Source organism: Seriola dumerili, unplaced genomic scaffold, assembly GCF_002260705.1.
Source record: "Seriola dumerili isolate Sdu_G_001 unplaced genomic scaffold, Sdu_1.0 BDQW01000025.1, whole genome shotgun sequence".
In the NCBI taxonomy this organism is placed as follows: Eukaryota; Metazoa; Chordata; class Actinopteri; order Carangiformes; family Carangidae; genus Seriola; species Seriola dumerili.
Genome location: NW_019174280.1, coordinates 7,083,679 through 7,099,594, shown reverse-complemented (window position 1 = coordinate 7,099,594; position 15,916 = coordinate 7,083,679). Strand labels below are relative to the sequence as shown.

General features: G+C 40.4%; 2 protein-coding genes across 2 annotated transcripts; one reads left to right on the top strand and one right to left on the bottom strand.

Annotated features, from left to right (window-relative positions):
• The first annotated feature begins 4 nt into the window (after nt 1-4).
• Nucleotides 5-1,660, top strand: ost4 (oligosaccharyltransferase complex subunit 4, non-catalytic). Its single transcript, XM_022737850.1, has 3 exons — nt 5-111; nt 938-1,075; nt 1,530-1,660. Exon 2 carries the CDS (start codon nt 939-941, stop codon nt 1,050-1,052), a length of 114 nt encoding a protein of 37 aa, XP_022593571.1. The 5' UTR covers nt 5-111; nt 938; the 3' UTR covers nt 1,053-1,075; nt 1,530-1,660.
• A 704-nt stretch (nt 1,661-2,364) lies between these two features.
• Nucleotides 2,365-15,292, bottom strand: agbl5 (ATP/GTP binding protein like 5). The gene is made up of 16 exons (XM_022737849.1): nt 15,251-15,292; nt 13,523-13,817; nt 13,231-13,402; nt 12,918-13,084; nt 12,606-12,783; nt 12,269-12,447; nt 11,124-11,655; nt 10,829-10,998; nt 10,421-10,556; nt 9,994-10,211; nt 9,634-9,836; nt 4,472-4,602; nt 4,282-4,334; nt 3,956-4,131; nt 3,357-3,490; nt 2,365-3,266 (listed from the first exon to the last, which is right to left on the bottom strand). The coding sequence occupies exons 2-16, from the start codon at nt 13,735-13,737 to the stop codon at nt 3,189-3,191; spliced, it is 2,742 nt and encodes a 913-aa protein (XP_022593570.1). The 5' UTR covers nt 13,738-13,817; nt 15,251-15,292; the 3' UTR covers nt 2,365-3,188.
• Nucleotides 15,293-15,916: the final 624 nt, after the last annotated feature.

Sequence of the window (15,916 nt, the reverse complement as noted above, 5' to 3'; positions counted from 1 at the left end):
AAGTGACGTGGCTTTCCCCTCCAGCCGGAAGTAAGATACGTTTGCTTGTTTGCTGCTGAGCAGCTGAAGAAACGCTCGAACTGACAGTAAAAACCTAAGACAAGGGATAACGTAAGTAGTATCAGTAGCTAAACTGCGTTGCAATGGGTTTATTTTTGTAATTATGTTGAAGCTTCATATGTAGCATCCATCGTATCGGTTAGTTTTACCAGTGTAGGTGCTGGTTCTACCAGTTAGCTAGCTAGCTAGCTGGGTTGACGTTACACAGATTGATAGTCCACTCAGAAAACTGACCATGATTTGGCAGAGTGATTAACCACCATGTATATAAATTCATATGCAAAATTGATCACATTTACAAATATTGAGTAAGTGTCGCGTATTGTGGTCAGGAAGGCAGTGTCGTCTCTGCATGTTGAGTTACCAGTATGAAATATATGATTATGTTTTCAAAAATACAGGTGTATGCCTGTGGTTTGAGATGCTTTAATCTAAAGTTACTTCAAATCACTATATTAAAAATAAATACTATACTATCAAATTAACATAATATCGCTAACCACTAATTATCTAATGAATACCTTTTCTTTTAACATTTGGAATGCATTTTCGTATCTTTTCTCGGTGAATTACAACTAAAAATGACTTCCAGAGATCTTTAACGTAGGGATATAGGCAGTTTATCAGGGGGGAAATCATTTCTCTTATTATTGTGAACATTAGTTAGTTATAACTTAATATCACACCATAATGATATCAACGTGTACAAATGGCTGAAACGTGATAAACCTGCATTACAAGTCAGTAAATCAAGATGATACAAACTAAACATGACTTTATAGTAAATTGACTTGCTAAAATATCTATACCTCCATCATCCATTTGCCAAACATACTTTTTCTTCCAATGCTCCATTGTGTCTCTTTATCCTTGGCAGAATGGTGACAGACGTGCAGCTGGCCATATTTGCCAACATGCTTGGCGTGTCATTGTTCCTGTTGGTGGTGTTATATCACTACGTCGCTGTCAATAACCCCAAGAAGCAGGAATAGAGTTTCCCAATATGATTGGAGAGGTAAGTGTAATCTATGTTTGCCTAAGATGGTTCATCACTCCCATACCTTGTTTTTTTTTATTGTGTGTATGGTTACAACTGTCAGTCATGGTCCATTGTGCCCTCAAAAAAACACATTTTTAACACCATACTACATCACTGAATTTGTTGAATAGGTCCCTTTAACTAAAAGGTGTGATATACTAATGATTGAAAGCAAGAAATGTAGTGTTGGTGTAAAATGCACAGAATTAAAGGCATCATGGCACACGGAGAAGTAGCTGAGTCAGTCCAGTTCAGTACATGGCTGGCGTGTTTATAATTTATCATTGGTTATCAGTAAAAATGTGGAGAAACCATATTTAAATGTTCATTTATAGTCTTGTTTAATAACTGTAGCACATTCAACTTCAAACAGGACTATTTTGTCTAGCATTTAACACGTGTGAACCCAGTTTATGTCTTCTTCCCACAGGTGAGATGGGAATCTAAGCCAACAACAACAACATTCCCTGTCTTCCCATCCTTATTCCTAGAGAAGAATTTCTATGTTGTTATGATTGCACAGTAGTGTTTTTTCTAATAAAAATATGTGAAGTCCATCTGCATTGATTTTTCAGTAAATTCCTCATGGTTTTCTACACATACATTTAATAAATTGTCATTAAGTTATTGTGCAAAATTTAAAGTACACAAACTTTATTTCAAGTTAATTTAATTATACTTCAAGTTTTTTTAAAGTTCCAACATAGTATTGTCTTATTTATATATATGATTTGTTCCCATATTGGTGTGCTGTGGAGCAAAAAGCTCTATAGGAATGTGACAGAAAAAGTATATTCAATACAAATATGTATTGCCCATAAATGGTATCACCCCCCCGTTTGGACCTTATGTATTATTATTCATCCCCTTCCAATTCAATGTGAAGTGAGGTAACAAAATTTACATCCATTAGTCATATGTTTAGGTCTGTATCAACTTTGGACTCAAACTTGTTTTTAAGCCACTTGTGCAACTTTGGCTTTATGTATATTTAGAAATTAAACTCCCCCAAGTTACAGTTCTTTTGCAGAATACAGCAGGTTTTCCTCTAGGATTTCTCTGTATTCTGGCCTGGTAAAGGTAGATTTATAGCTATGCTTTGATTTTTTGTTACTTTCTCCTATTTGGTACTTTTCATTAACTTCATGGATTAGTTTGATATTGTCCTCTCCCAACAAGTGTTTGGGCTTTCCAGATACAACCGCATTTATCCTAAAATCAGTTGCTACACATGAATTACTAACTTATAGATACACAACACTAACTAATGTTTTACGTTTTTACTTAAATTAGTATGATTTTACAATTTCACATTTGAGTTTCTTTTCTGTTGAGCAGTGTGGTAAAAACAAACCATGAAAAGGTCCAACAGGGGTTGACTCCCTTTTATGGGCATTATAGGCAAAGCACAAACAACTTCTGGAATAATTACATTAAATACACACTTCTCACACATTTGTTTCTAAACACACAAAAGGAAATAAAGGGGGCGGTAAAGGTGCTGTTGTGCGTGTCAGCTGGAATAAAAGTCAACCTTTGCTGTAAGAGTACAAGTGGCTGACTGAAAACATATAGTATATCTATCAGTGCATAACAGTATTGGTCAGAGTGCACCTGCTGCCTTTTTGTGGAACAAGCAGCAGAAGACAGAACTAAAATTATAAAAACACAAATGTGAGGTACAGTGATAGAAGCTGAAATGTTTAAAGATATTTCAAGTCACTGGATTTTGATGAGTTGTAAAACTGGGATGGGGAAAGTGTGTGCCTCTCCCCTACCTCAACCACTGCTGTGGTGTCATTGAGCAAGGCACTGAACCCCCAGCTGCTCCAGTAAAGCTACTCAATGTTTGTACTGGGCAGGTATAACTATGTCAAACAGCATGGTTGAATACATCATGCATGCTCTGGAAACTGAATAAATAAAGATAAAAATGATATATTGCACATTAGGATGCCCCAAATAATCCTCCTGTGATGACAATGCCCTCCTTGTTATGAAGATCTAACTGGCTGTGATCACAACATTGTGATTTAGGCTCACATTACGAAATACAGATATACGAAGTGTCTCCTCTACTGTGCAGTTCCTAAGCTTCTCCACACAGGGTCACTGTCTCACGCATGTTCACAGGCTCAGGCAGCGGCATCGCCGGAGTTTCCTCAACCTTTAAAGACAACAAGGTACAGCCTGGTTAAGTCATTTATTATGTCTTACTGTAATGTTAATTCCACTTGACACAAGTGTCTGTTTTCACCTGTTGCAGTGTTTCATCCATCTCTGGTGAAGTTTCTATGATAGCATTTCCTTTGTAGTGTAAACTCCTGTCAGTGCCCTTCTTCATTAGTGCCTTAGAGGCCAGCTGCATGGCACCGTCTTTCCCCGACACACCTGCAGAGTGACATAAACGGTAAAGACGTTAACTCAAAACAATAATGCCATGGAGCATTTGAAAATTATGGAACAAAGGAAAATATCCTCCGTAATGCGGAATCAACACACATATTGAAGCCAAATTTAATGGTAAAAATAGTAGCAGTTCAGAAATTCCTACACTGGGGACGAACCAAAACAGTACAGTTTCAGGCCATAAAACCAAAGCAATGAGGTTAAAGACAATACAATGCTATGTATGACTGAGGAGAACTACAGAGTGGGATCACTCTAAATAAATAAATATTGATTATTGCAGCTTTAAGGTCATGTGGAATCAAACTTTTATGAGATGACCCACTGCAAAACCTTGTCACTGGCCCTATCTTAATTGATCCCATTATTAGTCAGGTGACTCCTTCTAGGCCAAACAGAGCTAATACAACAGCAACATGTGTGTATGTGTGCGTATAAAGTACATACCTGAGAGTGACAGGTGTCTGTGGAGGCCTGGTTTGAGCAGCTTCCAAACCTTCATGGAGGGTGACTCCTCTGGATTATTGCTAACAGGGGTTGTTTTACTGTCGCGTGTGGAAGAGGTGTCAGTTGATCCCAACCTCCGGATGGGGATGCGGCTTATATGAGGCTGTAGTTCACACCTGGGCAGGCAACGAAGAGGTTAATATTTTCACCACTCATGGAGAAATCACAGCATGGAGAAGGCAAATCTCCATAATATACAATGTCCCACTGTTGCAATGCAGATGTGTATTTTCATTTTCTTCTTCGGTAGACAAGATTGGACTCACTTGCTAAATTTGATGGAGGAAAGGATGTGTTCAGGCCCCAACCCTTTAGCAGTCTGCGACAGATGGAGATATTATGGCAAGACTTTGTTAAACAAATGTATATAAAATATATAAGATATATTATTAAAAAATGGGTAATACAAGAAATGAGAATTTGCTCTCTGTGAGTGAGCCAGCAAAGTCAGCTAACCTCTGTACGGGTCTCTGTGGAGTGATGAGTTCGGCACCCTCTCCCCACACGTCCAGGACGCGTGGGGAAAGGCATTCTGGACCAACCCTCTGAACTGTGTCCACCAGCCTGAAAGTCTGGACAGCTGAGGCCTGTTAACCAGATGAAGGGACATTAATCACAAAAAAAAAAAAAAAAAAAAAACAGAGGGAGGGAGAACAGCAGGTGGCAAATAGGCAACACAACATTCAAAGACAGAGATCTTTTCCAGGACAAAAAACTATTAGGAAATTAAAGTATTTAAAAAATTACAAATGTAACACACATGAATTGCTGAATGTTGATGTATCAGTGGTCAAGAGGAAATGTTTTCACAAGATCTCACATGTTGGGTTGACTGATTGTCTTGAGGTTTGACTTTCAAGCACCTTTAACTGTTTGGCAGCAACTGCACTCTACATGGACGCTAATAAATAAAGATTACATGCAACAGAGTGAATAGAGAGCAGAGGACTCACACACAGAAGTTGCTTCACAAAAGGATAGTTTTTATTCCAGAGGTTAAACAGAGAGGCGGTAAAGGACAGCAGCACATTTAAGAAGGTGACATTCTTAAAGATGTTACACAGACAAACACTTAACCGTAGTCTGGTATAGAAGGTTAGCACCACATTGAAGGAAACATTCTCATAAGGAGGATAAAGCAGAACGACCTAATGAGAATGTGACTATGCATACAGTGTGTTTCCACCTAAAGCTTTTTCTTTGTTATTCTGGATGAAGATATTTAAGCTTTAGGGTTTGAAACAACTGGGAAACAGGACATCAAAGTTCACAGTGAGAAAGCAGAATAAAACTACAGTTTTTTTTTTCAGGGCACTGGTCTAAAGTGAAAGATCATGATACATCGTTCCCCACTGTGCTGAATGGAGTGGGAATAGGCTACATGAAATTCATCATCATAGTGACATTAAAGGAGCATTTAGTAAGACTTTTATGTTTCTGTAGCACAAAATGACAATCAAATGTTCAGAGGTTGACAGTTTCACACACACTAACATTAATTTGAAAGATTTCTCTATCAGGTCTATGCTCCTTTTTTGGAAAACTTTACATCTAAGTAAAAGAGGATGGATTTTGTTTGACATCTGCTCTAATTAACTCCTTTTTCCCTTTCATGAAAAGGTCAACAAAAGTCTTAAATATGCTCCTTTAACTCATCTGTAGTTATTTATATATATATATTTTTTAAACGGTACAGTGTTTTAGGCCTGTATATCAAAAAAGCCACTAAATTATGAATACATGTCTCCTATTTTTTCCTTCTTCATTGCATCTTGCAAGGGCAAGTTTCTCCAAATAGAGGACAATGCAGATGTAGAGGCAAGACGGATGACCTATCGGATCACAATATAATCCAGGTGTTCTGATAAAAAAGGATGAGCAGAGCCACCTAGACCTACTGCTTACAACAGAGCAAGGCACACCATAACGACAATGTTGCACAGCACTTGAACAGACGATAGTTACAGCAAGGCCAGATATTCAGAAAGCTATTTTGATCCAATCGATCAAAGGTCTGGTTTATCGGCTGCTCATAAAACCTTTCCAGATCATAGACATTCAACCTCAGCATCTTCAGTCCGTCTAAAATGGCTGGTCTAAAACACAGACCATCATCAAGTACTTGGATGACAGCACACAAAACTGAATTACAGACAAATTACTATAATTCCACAATTCCTCTATGAGGCTTATACATATTGACCAAGACGATGAGATAATTTCTCACCTCTGCAAATCACAAAATATATCAACTTTGACCATCAACTACACACCTGTCAAATTCAATTTACACAACGAAACACACAAATGTGCTTGAATAAATAACAATCAATGCTTTCTTCACCGGCTTGATGACACATAATAAAATTTAAAAAAAACTTTATATACACCAAAACCAATTCTGGAATCTCATTAGAAAAACACTTGCCAACTTTGACTTGGTCACACTGTTGGAAAAACAAATAATTTTATATGATATTGCTTGTTGGCAGCTCTATGACACAACCCTTTTTTTTCATAACTCCATCATCCTTGAGGATTTAAGCCAGTGATGGTCCACATGAGGTTTCTGGCAGTAGGCTACTCTGTGAATATCATAATGTCAGCACCAAGACTGGACTGACACTGGAATGATACAGGTTTCATTATTATCACAGACTTACACACAAAAATTAAACAACAGACCTTTTACATGTGATTTTTGATCACAAGGATTTAAATGTAGACTACAGAACGCTAAGTCCTACACAGAGCTAACTCCATATATGACTATAATGGGACGGTGTGATCAGCCTGCGACTTGCACTGTTTTACATATAACCATTACAGAGTGAAATCCAAATACACTGGGGAAAGGAACAAAAGATCAGAAAGTGCTTTAAAAGATTTTACAGAAACAGAAGCCACATGTTCAGTCTAATTCTGCAAACCCAATCTCTCAAAAATTAAATAAAATAAATAATTCAAAAATGAAAGTGCAACATGGCAAAAGTAAATCACATTGTAGCTGATTAAGAGTAAGAGTAACAGTATTTCCCAAATATCAGCACAGTAACATGGAAATAATTCTTCTATTAATTTGTTACTTGTATACGGACTGAAAAAGCGACTTACAAGTTCTACTGTAAGGAACCTTTACCCCGTCTCTAGGACAGCCTTCTTCCACCTGCCCAATACTGTGAAAATTAGAAACATCCTGTCTCAAAGGATGCTAAAAAACTAATCCATGCATTTGTTTCCTCCAGACTGGACTACTGTAATTCCATATAATCAGGGTGTCCCAATAACTCAGTGAAAAGCCTCCAAATGCTGCAGAATGAGTACTGACAGGAACTAGAGAAAGAGCTCATATTTCTCCTGTGTTAGCTTCACTGCACTGACTCCCTATAAAATCCAGAATAGAATGTAAAATCCTCCTCCTTACATATAAAGCCCTTAATGACCGAACTACATCGTATCTTAAAGAGCTCAAAGTACATTATCCCAACAGTACACTCCGCTCTCAAAATGCAGGTCGACTTGTGGTTCCTAGAGTTACCAAGAGTAGAATGTGAGGCAGAGCCTTCAGCTATCAGGCTCCTCTCCTGTGGAACCAGCACCTAGTTCTGGTTTGGGAGGCAGACACTTCTCTACATTTAAGATAAAGGCTTAAAACTTCCCTCTTTCATAAAGATTATAGTTAGGGCTGGCTAAGGTGAACCATCCCATAGTTATACTACTATAGGCCTTGACTGCTAGGGGAACTTCCATGACGCATTGAGCACTCTCTCCCACTCACCCCCCTCTTTCTCCTCTCACCCCAACCGGTCGAGGGAGGTTTCTTGCTGTTAGAAGGGAGTTTTTCCTCTTCACTGTTGCCAAGTGCTGCTCATAGTGAGAACTGTTTCTCTCTGTAATATTATAAGGTTGTGACCCTACCCTGTAAAGTGCCTTGAGATAATGTATGTTATGATTTGGCGCTACTTATATAAATAAAACTGAACTGAATTTAATCCATTCGTATAATATTTCTAATATCAATGTATACTGCTAATATCTACTGTATATTCTGCAAGTTCAAGGACACAATGGAGATTATGTAGCTAAGCAACTGCCGCACATTGCTAAACACATTCACACACTAACTGGTCTGCTTTGGTTAGTAAAGAGAATCCACAAGAACTATGTCAGAAGGTTGTGTGTTACACAATACTTGATTTAACGTTGGTAATGAAAGGAAAAACGTTTCTCAACACATTTCAGTCATAATTGAGATTTGAGGAACACTTGCACTCTCAAGTGTATCATTTATCCTAAGGTGCTAATACTGTAGATACATGTAATTATGCAGATATGTGCAGAAGGAAAAACAAAAACAAATATTTGAGGAAAAGTTAGAAGAGCTAGCACCAGTAATGTTTCAATCACACACTCACAGACACACACCGGATAGCGATTTGCACTTACATTCACTCTGTCCACCCACACACACGCACACACACATGCGCACACACACACACACACACACACACACACACACACACACACACACGCACACAGAAGCCCTCACAGGTTAGGTTAGATTCAGTCCTGGGTGGGCCCAGTTGGAGTGTTGGTGGCCGGTGGTAGGCTCTGAAGGAGAAGGGGGCTCAGTTTGGAGAGCAGCCCGGGGCGGGGCAGAGCCTGCAGGGAGGGGAGCAAGGTGGAGAGGCTGGGGGGCTGGAGGGAGTACAGACCTGTCATACTGACGGAGGCCGGGAGGGGACAGGAGCCCGCAGCACACACTGAGGAAGACGAGGAAGAGGAGGAGGAAGGGGGTGAGAGTGGGGGACGTAAGGGTGTGTGGCTGTTGCTGGGGGACCGTAGGATGGAGCGGTGGTGGGGGGGACGTCTCTTCTCCTGAGGCTTAGGGTCTACAGAGAGGAAGACACATACGCACACCAACTCAGAGACATGCGGGGATTGTGTGCAACACAAAGTGGGTACCTGTGGAAACTGCCTTTCACAAGAGCCATGTACTGAGGCACAGCAGATGTTAAAATCCTCCAGGTAAGCTAATTGATGGCCTATAGTCATAATCAATCTGAATAATGGAAAAATATGCAAATTTTTCCATCCAAACAATCAATTTGGTTGTGGTGCCTAGGAACAGGGCTCATTAAAACACAAAAGTCATGCAGTTTCATCCTCAGTCTGAGCAGGACTACAGTTGAAGGTGACAAAATGCATGCACAGACAACAGCAGCGGGTGGCGTCATGCTCAGGTCATGCAGGGGTCATGCTCATATTACAGGCCAGAGACATCCAGGACAAGAATCCATTTGTTGATGTCTCTAAAATAAAAATCCTCCCAAGCCTGGGACCCAGTTCACATCACTGTAACAGTAAACCTGAAGCTGACTATCACAGACATTGACACACCAATCTGGCATCCTAAAAGAACCACACTACCTAAAAGAGCCCACTACCAGCCATCAACCGTTCATCAGCATCAGTAAAAACAGAGGATGGCAGCCACAAGAGCCACTAAGAGACAGAACGTGTAACGTTGAGAGAGGAAAAGAGAAGAGTGGAGAAACACCCAGGAAGAGGCAACCAGCAACCAGTAAGACAGGCAGATTGTTGAGAGGTCAGCTTACCCCTGACTGGCCCGAGTGTCTTGTTGCCTCCACGTCCGCTTGTGTGTGTGCTGTTGTGCTGCGTGTGAGTTCTGGGTGGGGGGCAGCCAAAAGTAAAGCTTGGAGAGCTGTGCATCTTTGGGGAGGGCGTCTGGCTGCTGCTACTGTGGCTGTTGCAGCGAATGCGGCTGAGGGTGTTCTCCGAAGCTGAACCAGACAGACAGCTGCCAGGAAAAAAATAAAAATAAAAAAATCACAAAAAAAAAAAAAAAAAAAAAACCTCAACACAGAGCCAATCAAACAGTTTGTTCTACATGAAAACTCAACATACTTAAATACACATTTTTGTGTAAGTTGTTTGGCTTCTTTGTTTGAACTCACTTGTTGAAATTCTTTGGCGGTGAAGCCTTGCTGCCATTGTGGTGTATTCTTGGTGGAGGGTGAGAGTGGATGTGTGTGTTCAGGCCTTTAGTGTTGCGTACGTGTTTGAGGATCCAGGCTCGGAGATTTGTCAGGCAGCTGTGCTCCGACAGAACCAGTCTTGGCCAGGGGTTACACTCTGCCATATCCAGGGCTGAGACAGCCACGGCACGCCCCACCTGATGCACAGTATCACTTGAGTTTGCAGATAGATTCTGTAGTTCATTTCACAAACATTTTCACCACATTTCAATAAACATGTGTTCCAGTTGGAAATATCAGCTACTGACAGTGAGTCAATAGCTTGGGATGATATGAGTTGAAAGGATTTCATTCATGTTCCCAAAAAACTACAATCCTGTAAAACAAACCACTCTTTTCCTCCTACCTGTTCAAATATTTCTGGAGTGTATTTTGGAGGGAATGATGGAGGTGGAGGAGGGGTTGCCCGTCCGTTGTCGTGGCAGGCAGGTGGAATGGTGTTCATGCTTTTTCCTGTGTTGTAGTTGCACTCCAGAGTGTAGCTGTCAGGGAGAATAACAGAAACATGACCAACTATTCCTACAGCTATTGTTTCGTACTATTATGTAAACTGTATTTTGATCAAATTAACAAACATTAAAGATGCACGATTAACAGTGGGATAATTACTCATCCTTGAATTTCTGAAAACCTTACTTTTGACTCTTCAAAACCCAAAGGAGTATTGAAAATAGATTAAAAAGTTGCAATGTGCGATTTGAACTGACCACTGAACATCACCTATTGAAGTGGTGTGTATTCATTGAAATCTGACCTGTGAAGCAGCCCTATGGCCTTGTGAATGGCCACTCGCCCGCTGCCTTCTTTGGACTGCCCATCTCTCTTGTCTCGTGCGTACATGTTTTTCTCTGAGAAGTTACAGCCAAGGAAATCAAAGTGGGCAGAGTTCACAGCGATCAACCTTGGGTACAGCATGTTCTCTACCTGAAGACAGAAGAAAGGGAGTGGAGTGAAGCTAAGAAAAACTTTGACAATAATACAAAATATCATCTGACATTGTTCCAGAAATATACCAAGGTAAGGGTTGGAATACACAGACAATCTTTTACCTGCTGGCTCTCACTGGGAAGGCTGTTTCCATACATGAAACATCCACGTTTGGAGGCGTGGCCATGTAAATCCACATAATATGCCACGCCTCCCTCCTGGGGTGGAATTGATTCCTGTTCCTCCACCTGTGGGACTGTTACCTCTACAGTAACAGGGGCTACAGTCTCTGAAGAGATTGATGAACTGTTCTGGTCTCCTTTCCCTGTCTCTGTGGTAACCCAGACATTTTCTTCCATCACCATGGGAACTTCGGGCTGCGCAGGATTTTCTTCCTTCTCTACAGTTTGTTGGTTCACGCTGACGTCAAGGGCGGTGAGGGGAGGAGCCTGATGCTGATTGGCGGGTTTGATGTTCAGGGGCGTGGTCTGTGTATGTGAAGGGCTGTTAAAGTGAGTGCCGGATTGTGTAATGTGCAAGCGGTTGTGCATGTGGTGGTAGAGCAACAGTGTCTTGGCTCCATAGATGGATGGGTGCAGCTCGGGGCTGGGGTTCAGGTATTGTCTGTTCAAGTTCACTCCTCTGGAATCAGTCCTGCAAAACAGAGACAGATTGCTAGTAATTAAAAAAACTGTAATAATCTTCTGTATAACTGAAGGGCTTTTCTAGCATACTAATTACAAGCAGTGTTTGTTTAAAGAGAAGATGGTTCAGATGCTATTTTAAGATACACATCATTCCAGATATGTGATGCACAGAGCTGTACAGAGAAAAACCACCAGGAACAATTATATCACTATGTAGTTATATGGTTAAAATAAGTAAATAATGCTTCCAAAATAAGGTCTGTGGTAGGAGAGAAATCTGATTACTGACTTGTGGCATGTTTATATGTAGATTTACAGTAATCAGGTTATTGTAGTGCATGTAAACATGTTCAACAGTTTCCTGTGTTACTCGATTTTACTGTTAGTCTAGTAAACAAGACTCCTGTTATACATTTTATGGGATCTATTTGCAAGTCAAAAACCCTGCCAAGTAACTCATATGAGTCACTGTTACCTGTTGTAACTACCTGTAACTGTAATTTAACCCTTTTACAAGGTAAGTCACATCATGACATAAATAACACAAAACATTTATGAGAAATGATATGAATGATGAGTTTAATGCAAACCATATATGTATGTGAATGTGAAATTCTTACCTGTAATGTCCGCGGACAACCCCGTCTGGATTGAGCATAGGAATGAGCTTGAACACAAACATGTTTCGAAGTGCATGAGCACGTGGGTCATCTCTTCTTAGGATAAAGTTTAGGAAACCATTAAACACAAAGGATGAGGGCGTCTCCCCTGGGTGTACACGACTGCTGAGGAAAAACACCTGCAAACAGACACACCAACAAGGGTCAGCTTCATCTCTTTGAGATTATTAGGTAATTCCACATCAGCCTCAGCCTTAAATGTTGTCATTAAAAGCCACTAAAGGTGTAACATTACAAACGACAATACTGATTGTGTTTATGCACAACTGAGTCATACCCTTTTGCTGGAAAAGCGATGTGGTCTTGGAGTGTTGTTGTCGGGAAACAGCTTAGGCAGCCGGGGTTCTCTCTCTTCGTGCATCCCGTTGCAGTTGGTCACAGTGAGCAGGTCCACCCTATTGCCATCCAGAGAGTGGCACAGCAACTCGCGATGATAATACACACTGCCCGGTGCACTGGCAGAGGGCACAGGGGAGGACAGAGATTTCAGAGAGTGAGAGTTGAAAAGAGAGAGGCATTTTACTTACAAATACATGTCAATTGACATGTATTGCATGTGTTGTGGGGGGTTGTGTTGTGTATGTTTTACCTGATTGGACTGAGTTTAGCAGCATTGGGGTAGCTCTCATCCAACTGCTGCAGCATCTCCTGGCACTCACTGTATGAGAATGGGTAGCAGAAGGAGAAGTAGGTGGTAGCCCCCCGCACCTCCAACAGCCGGTGAGTGAATGAGAGAATGAACTGGTTCTCTACAATCTGGAAAGCGATAGAATAAAGGAAGAAGAGACATATTATTAGAAAGATAATTATAGTTGTCAGGAAGCCAGACTGACAGCACTCTGCCTCATTGGTTCCTGCTGCCCACATCCTCTGCCTGACAGCCTCTGAGTGTGTGTATATACCTCAGATGTGGGTCTGTCTCGGATCCTTTCCCATCGGTTCTTGCCAGGTAAAGTGCGTACAAGAGGAGCCATACCCTGGCTGTACAGCTTCCTCTGGTTATTCATGTTCATCACATTGATCTTGAGTATCTTCCCAGGTGCTGCACCCCGCACACTGAAGTAAAACCATGATCTGAAACACAAAAACAGTGCAGCAAGTAAAGATATTTATCTGCACAGAAGCATTGTTCGTGCCTTTTGTCCTCTCATGTAAACAACAAAATACCTTCTACAAAAGCAGAAGTTTTGTTACCTGTTTCCATTCTCATGCTCAGTACCAGCACAGTCTGGCTGAGTCCACACATTGAACTCATAGTCAGGGGTAATAGTAGACCCTGAGGGGGCACTCCCACTGGAAGCTGTATCAGAGGAAGGGCTGGAGCTGCCCTTCTCCACCTTCTCCACACGTGCGAGGTTTCCTGAGTCAAACTTGGAGCTGAACACAATATTACCAAACCGAGCCTCCATGGTTCTGAACTCTGGCCTCTTTGACTTTTCTCCCCTCAGGTTCTTTGTGATGAGCCAGTCAGAGGTCTGACATAGACAGTCTGTTATGAAATCAGAAAAACAAAAACACATTTACACTGACAAAAAATATAAAGAAAGAAAAAATGTAGGGATGCTTGTGCTGTCATTTCTGGCAAAATGAGTTGAAACAAGAGTGATAAATGGATCCAAAAACTCAGACAGCCCTTTAGTCTTACATGAAGCAACCTGTATTGGAATGACACAGTGGCACAGCTACAGTATTCTATAGGAAAAAATATTTCTCAGTTCTAGGCCCATTTTGCAACTCACACATGTCTAAGCAAACTGATGTGCTTATAAACACACAATTACTGACTGTCTGTCTCAGCAATGACCAAAGTGCTTACTATATACTTGACCTCAAACAACAAATTTCCTGCTTACCTGTCAGCTCCACAAAAAAAGGTGTCATCATATAGTTAATTCATTTTCACCTTTTATGACACCCAAACAGCATGCATGCCGCTTAAAAGGCACAGTGGCTGGTCTCAGTCAGTCATATTCAAAATATCTCCACTCTAGTACTGACAAGCCATGACACTAATTCTACATGTTTAAAAATTGCAGTTGCTTGTAACAGCTTAGTCTTGGTAGTAATATCTTTGTTTTGTTTACCTAAAAGACAATCCAGTGAGGAAATTTAATATATCTATAATTGACATTATGACTCACTTATAACAATGGAGATATCTGGAGTTCACATTTCGATAGTCAAAACTGAACTTCATATATCTTTAAATGGAGGCACCAAGCAAAAGTAACTCGGTAACTCAGTCTTACTTGTAATTAGAGATATCATGTAGATGAAACATTTTGACTCGCTTATATGCAAATCAACCATTTATATACAGCATATGAAGTCAACACATAACAGCGACAACCTGAGGACGTTAGAGAAACTACAACCATGGTCAAACTATATGCAATATTATCTTCATTGGCACTCCAGTGTTAGCTAGACCCCCGTAATCATTGTACCACTGGCGCAGATAAACCGATGCATGGTTGCCCATCACTTATGAGAACTTGACACCTTTACACCTCTGTTCAGAGGGATACAATAATGGCTGCTGTTTGGTTTCAGTAACAGAGTAATAACAACAACAGCTGACCGAGACATCTAGCACAGAATAAAGGGGGTGTGAAGTCTCGGCTGCAAGCGTTACACTCGGTTCACAAAAGGCTCTCATTTAACGCTATTTAAATGAGAAAATGCTAGCTAACAGTTACTACAATGTTAGACTTAGCGGCCAATATTGTACCGTTAATGTTACAGCTAATAATGCTAACATACGTTTCTAAGCTACTGAGGCTAACTTAGCTACCGAACTAGCAGTCGGTGCTCGAAACGAAACGTCTTTTTTACTGAATTTGCATTTTTTCGTCGCAACATTGTCACAGCATTTTAGCTGCACCAATGTTTTAACACGAGACAATGAATTTTCAGTCTTACTAGGTTATTTTCGATCGATGTCCATTTTTGTTTTCACCGTCCTTCCTTCTTCACCCTCAATTCATTGGTCCCTCTGCTGCGTTCAGGTTTCCCTGTAGAAATGAAAGATGCCTGGAAATTTCCTCGTCTCTAATCCGAACAGTAACAAGTGGTAGGACGTTTGTTATTATGGACGGGCACCGACAGGGCAATAATTGTGGTATTAGAACAAAGTGGAGAAGTAATTATCCGATATTGGCATTCAGAGATAATAAGGACTGACACTGACATTCATACACTTCAATCTTACACTAATCAACTGACCAACATTGTTCTTATAACAATACGACGACTCTATATGGTGGCTATTCAGTGCTAAATACAGTGCTAAATACACAAATATTACAGAAAAAATGTACATGAGCAAGAAAAGATAAATGTAAAAAAAAAAAACAAAAAAAAAAACTCCAGCAACAAAATATTAAACTCACCAACAATACTATTTCATCCTGTGGTCAGGACAGGGTTATGTACTCAGAGTAACCAGAACAGAGTTTGAGAGAGTCTACTAAACCTGAAAAGACTTTGGTAAAGAAACATTATTCAGGATATTATTTACTCCAAAGTCTAAGAAAACCAATGTGTGATAGTATTGCATAATAAAACTTTATTGGTTGAATGGAGATG

Bases quoted from the DNA above. Each gene is read 5' to 3' on its own strand.
- ost4 (XM_022737850.1), top strand. From the start codon at position 939: ATGGTGACAGACGTGCAGCTGGCCATATTTGCCAACATGCTTGGCGTG.
- agbl5 (XM_022737849.1), bottom strand. From the start codon at position 13,737: ATGGAGGCTCGGTTTGGTAATATTGTGTTCAGCTCCAAGTTTGACTCA. The intron at 13,403-13,522 runs GTAACAAAACTT...TTTGTGTTTCAG, and splicing joins GAGCATGAGAATGGAAACAG to ATCATGGTTTTACTTCAGTG. The intron at 3,267-3,356 runs GTGAAAACAGAC...TTGTCTTTAAAG, and splicing joins TGGATGAAACACTGCAACAG to GTTGAGGAAACTCCGGCGAT.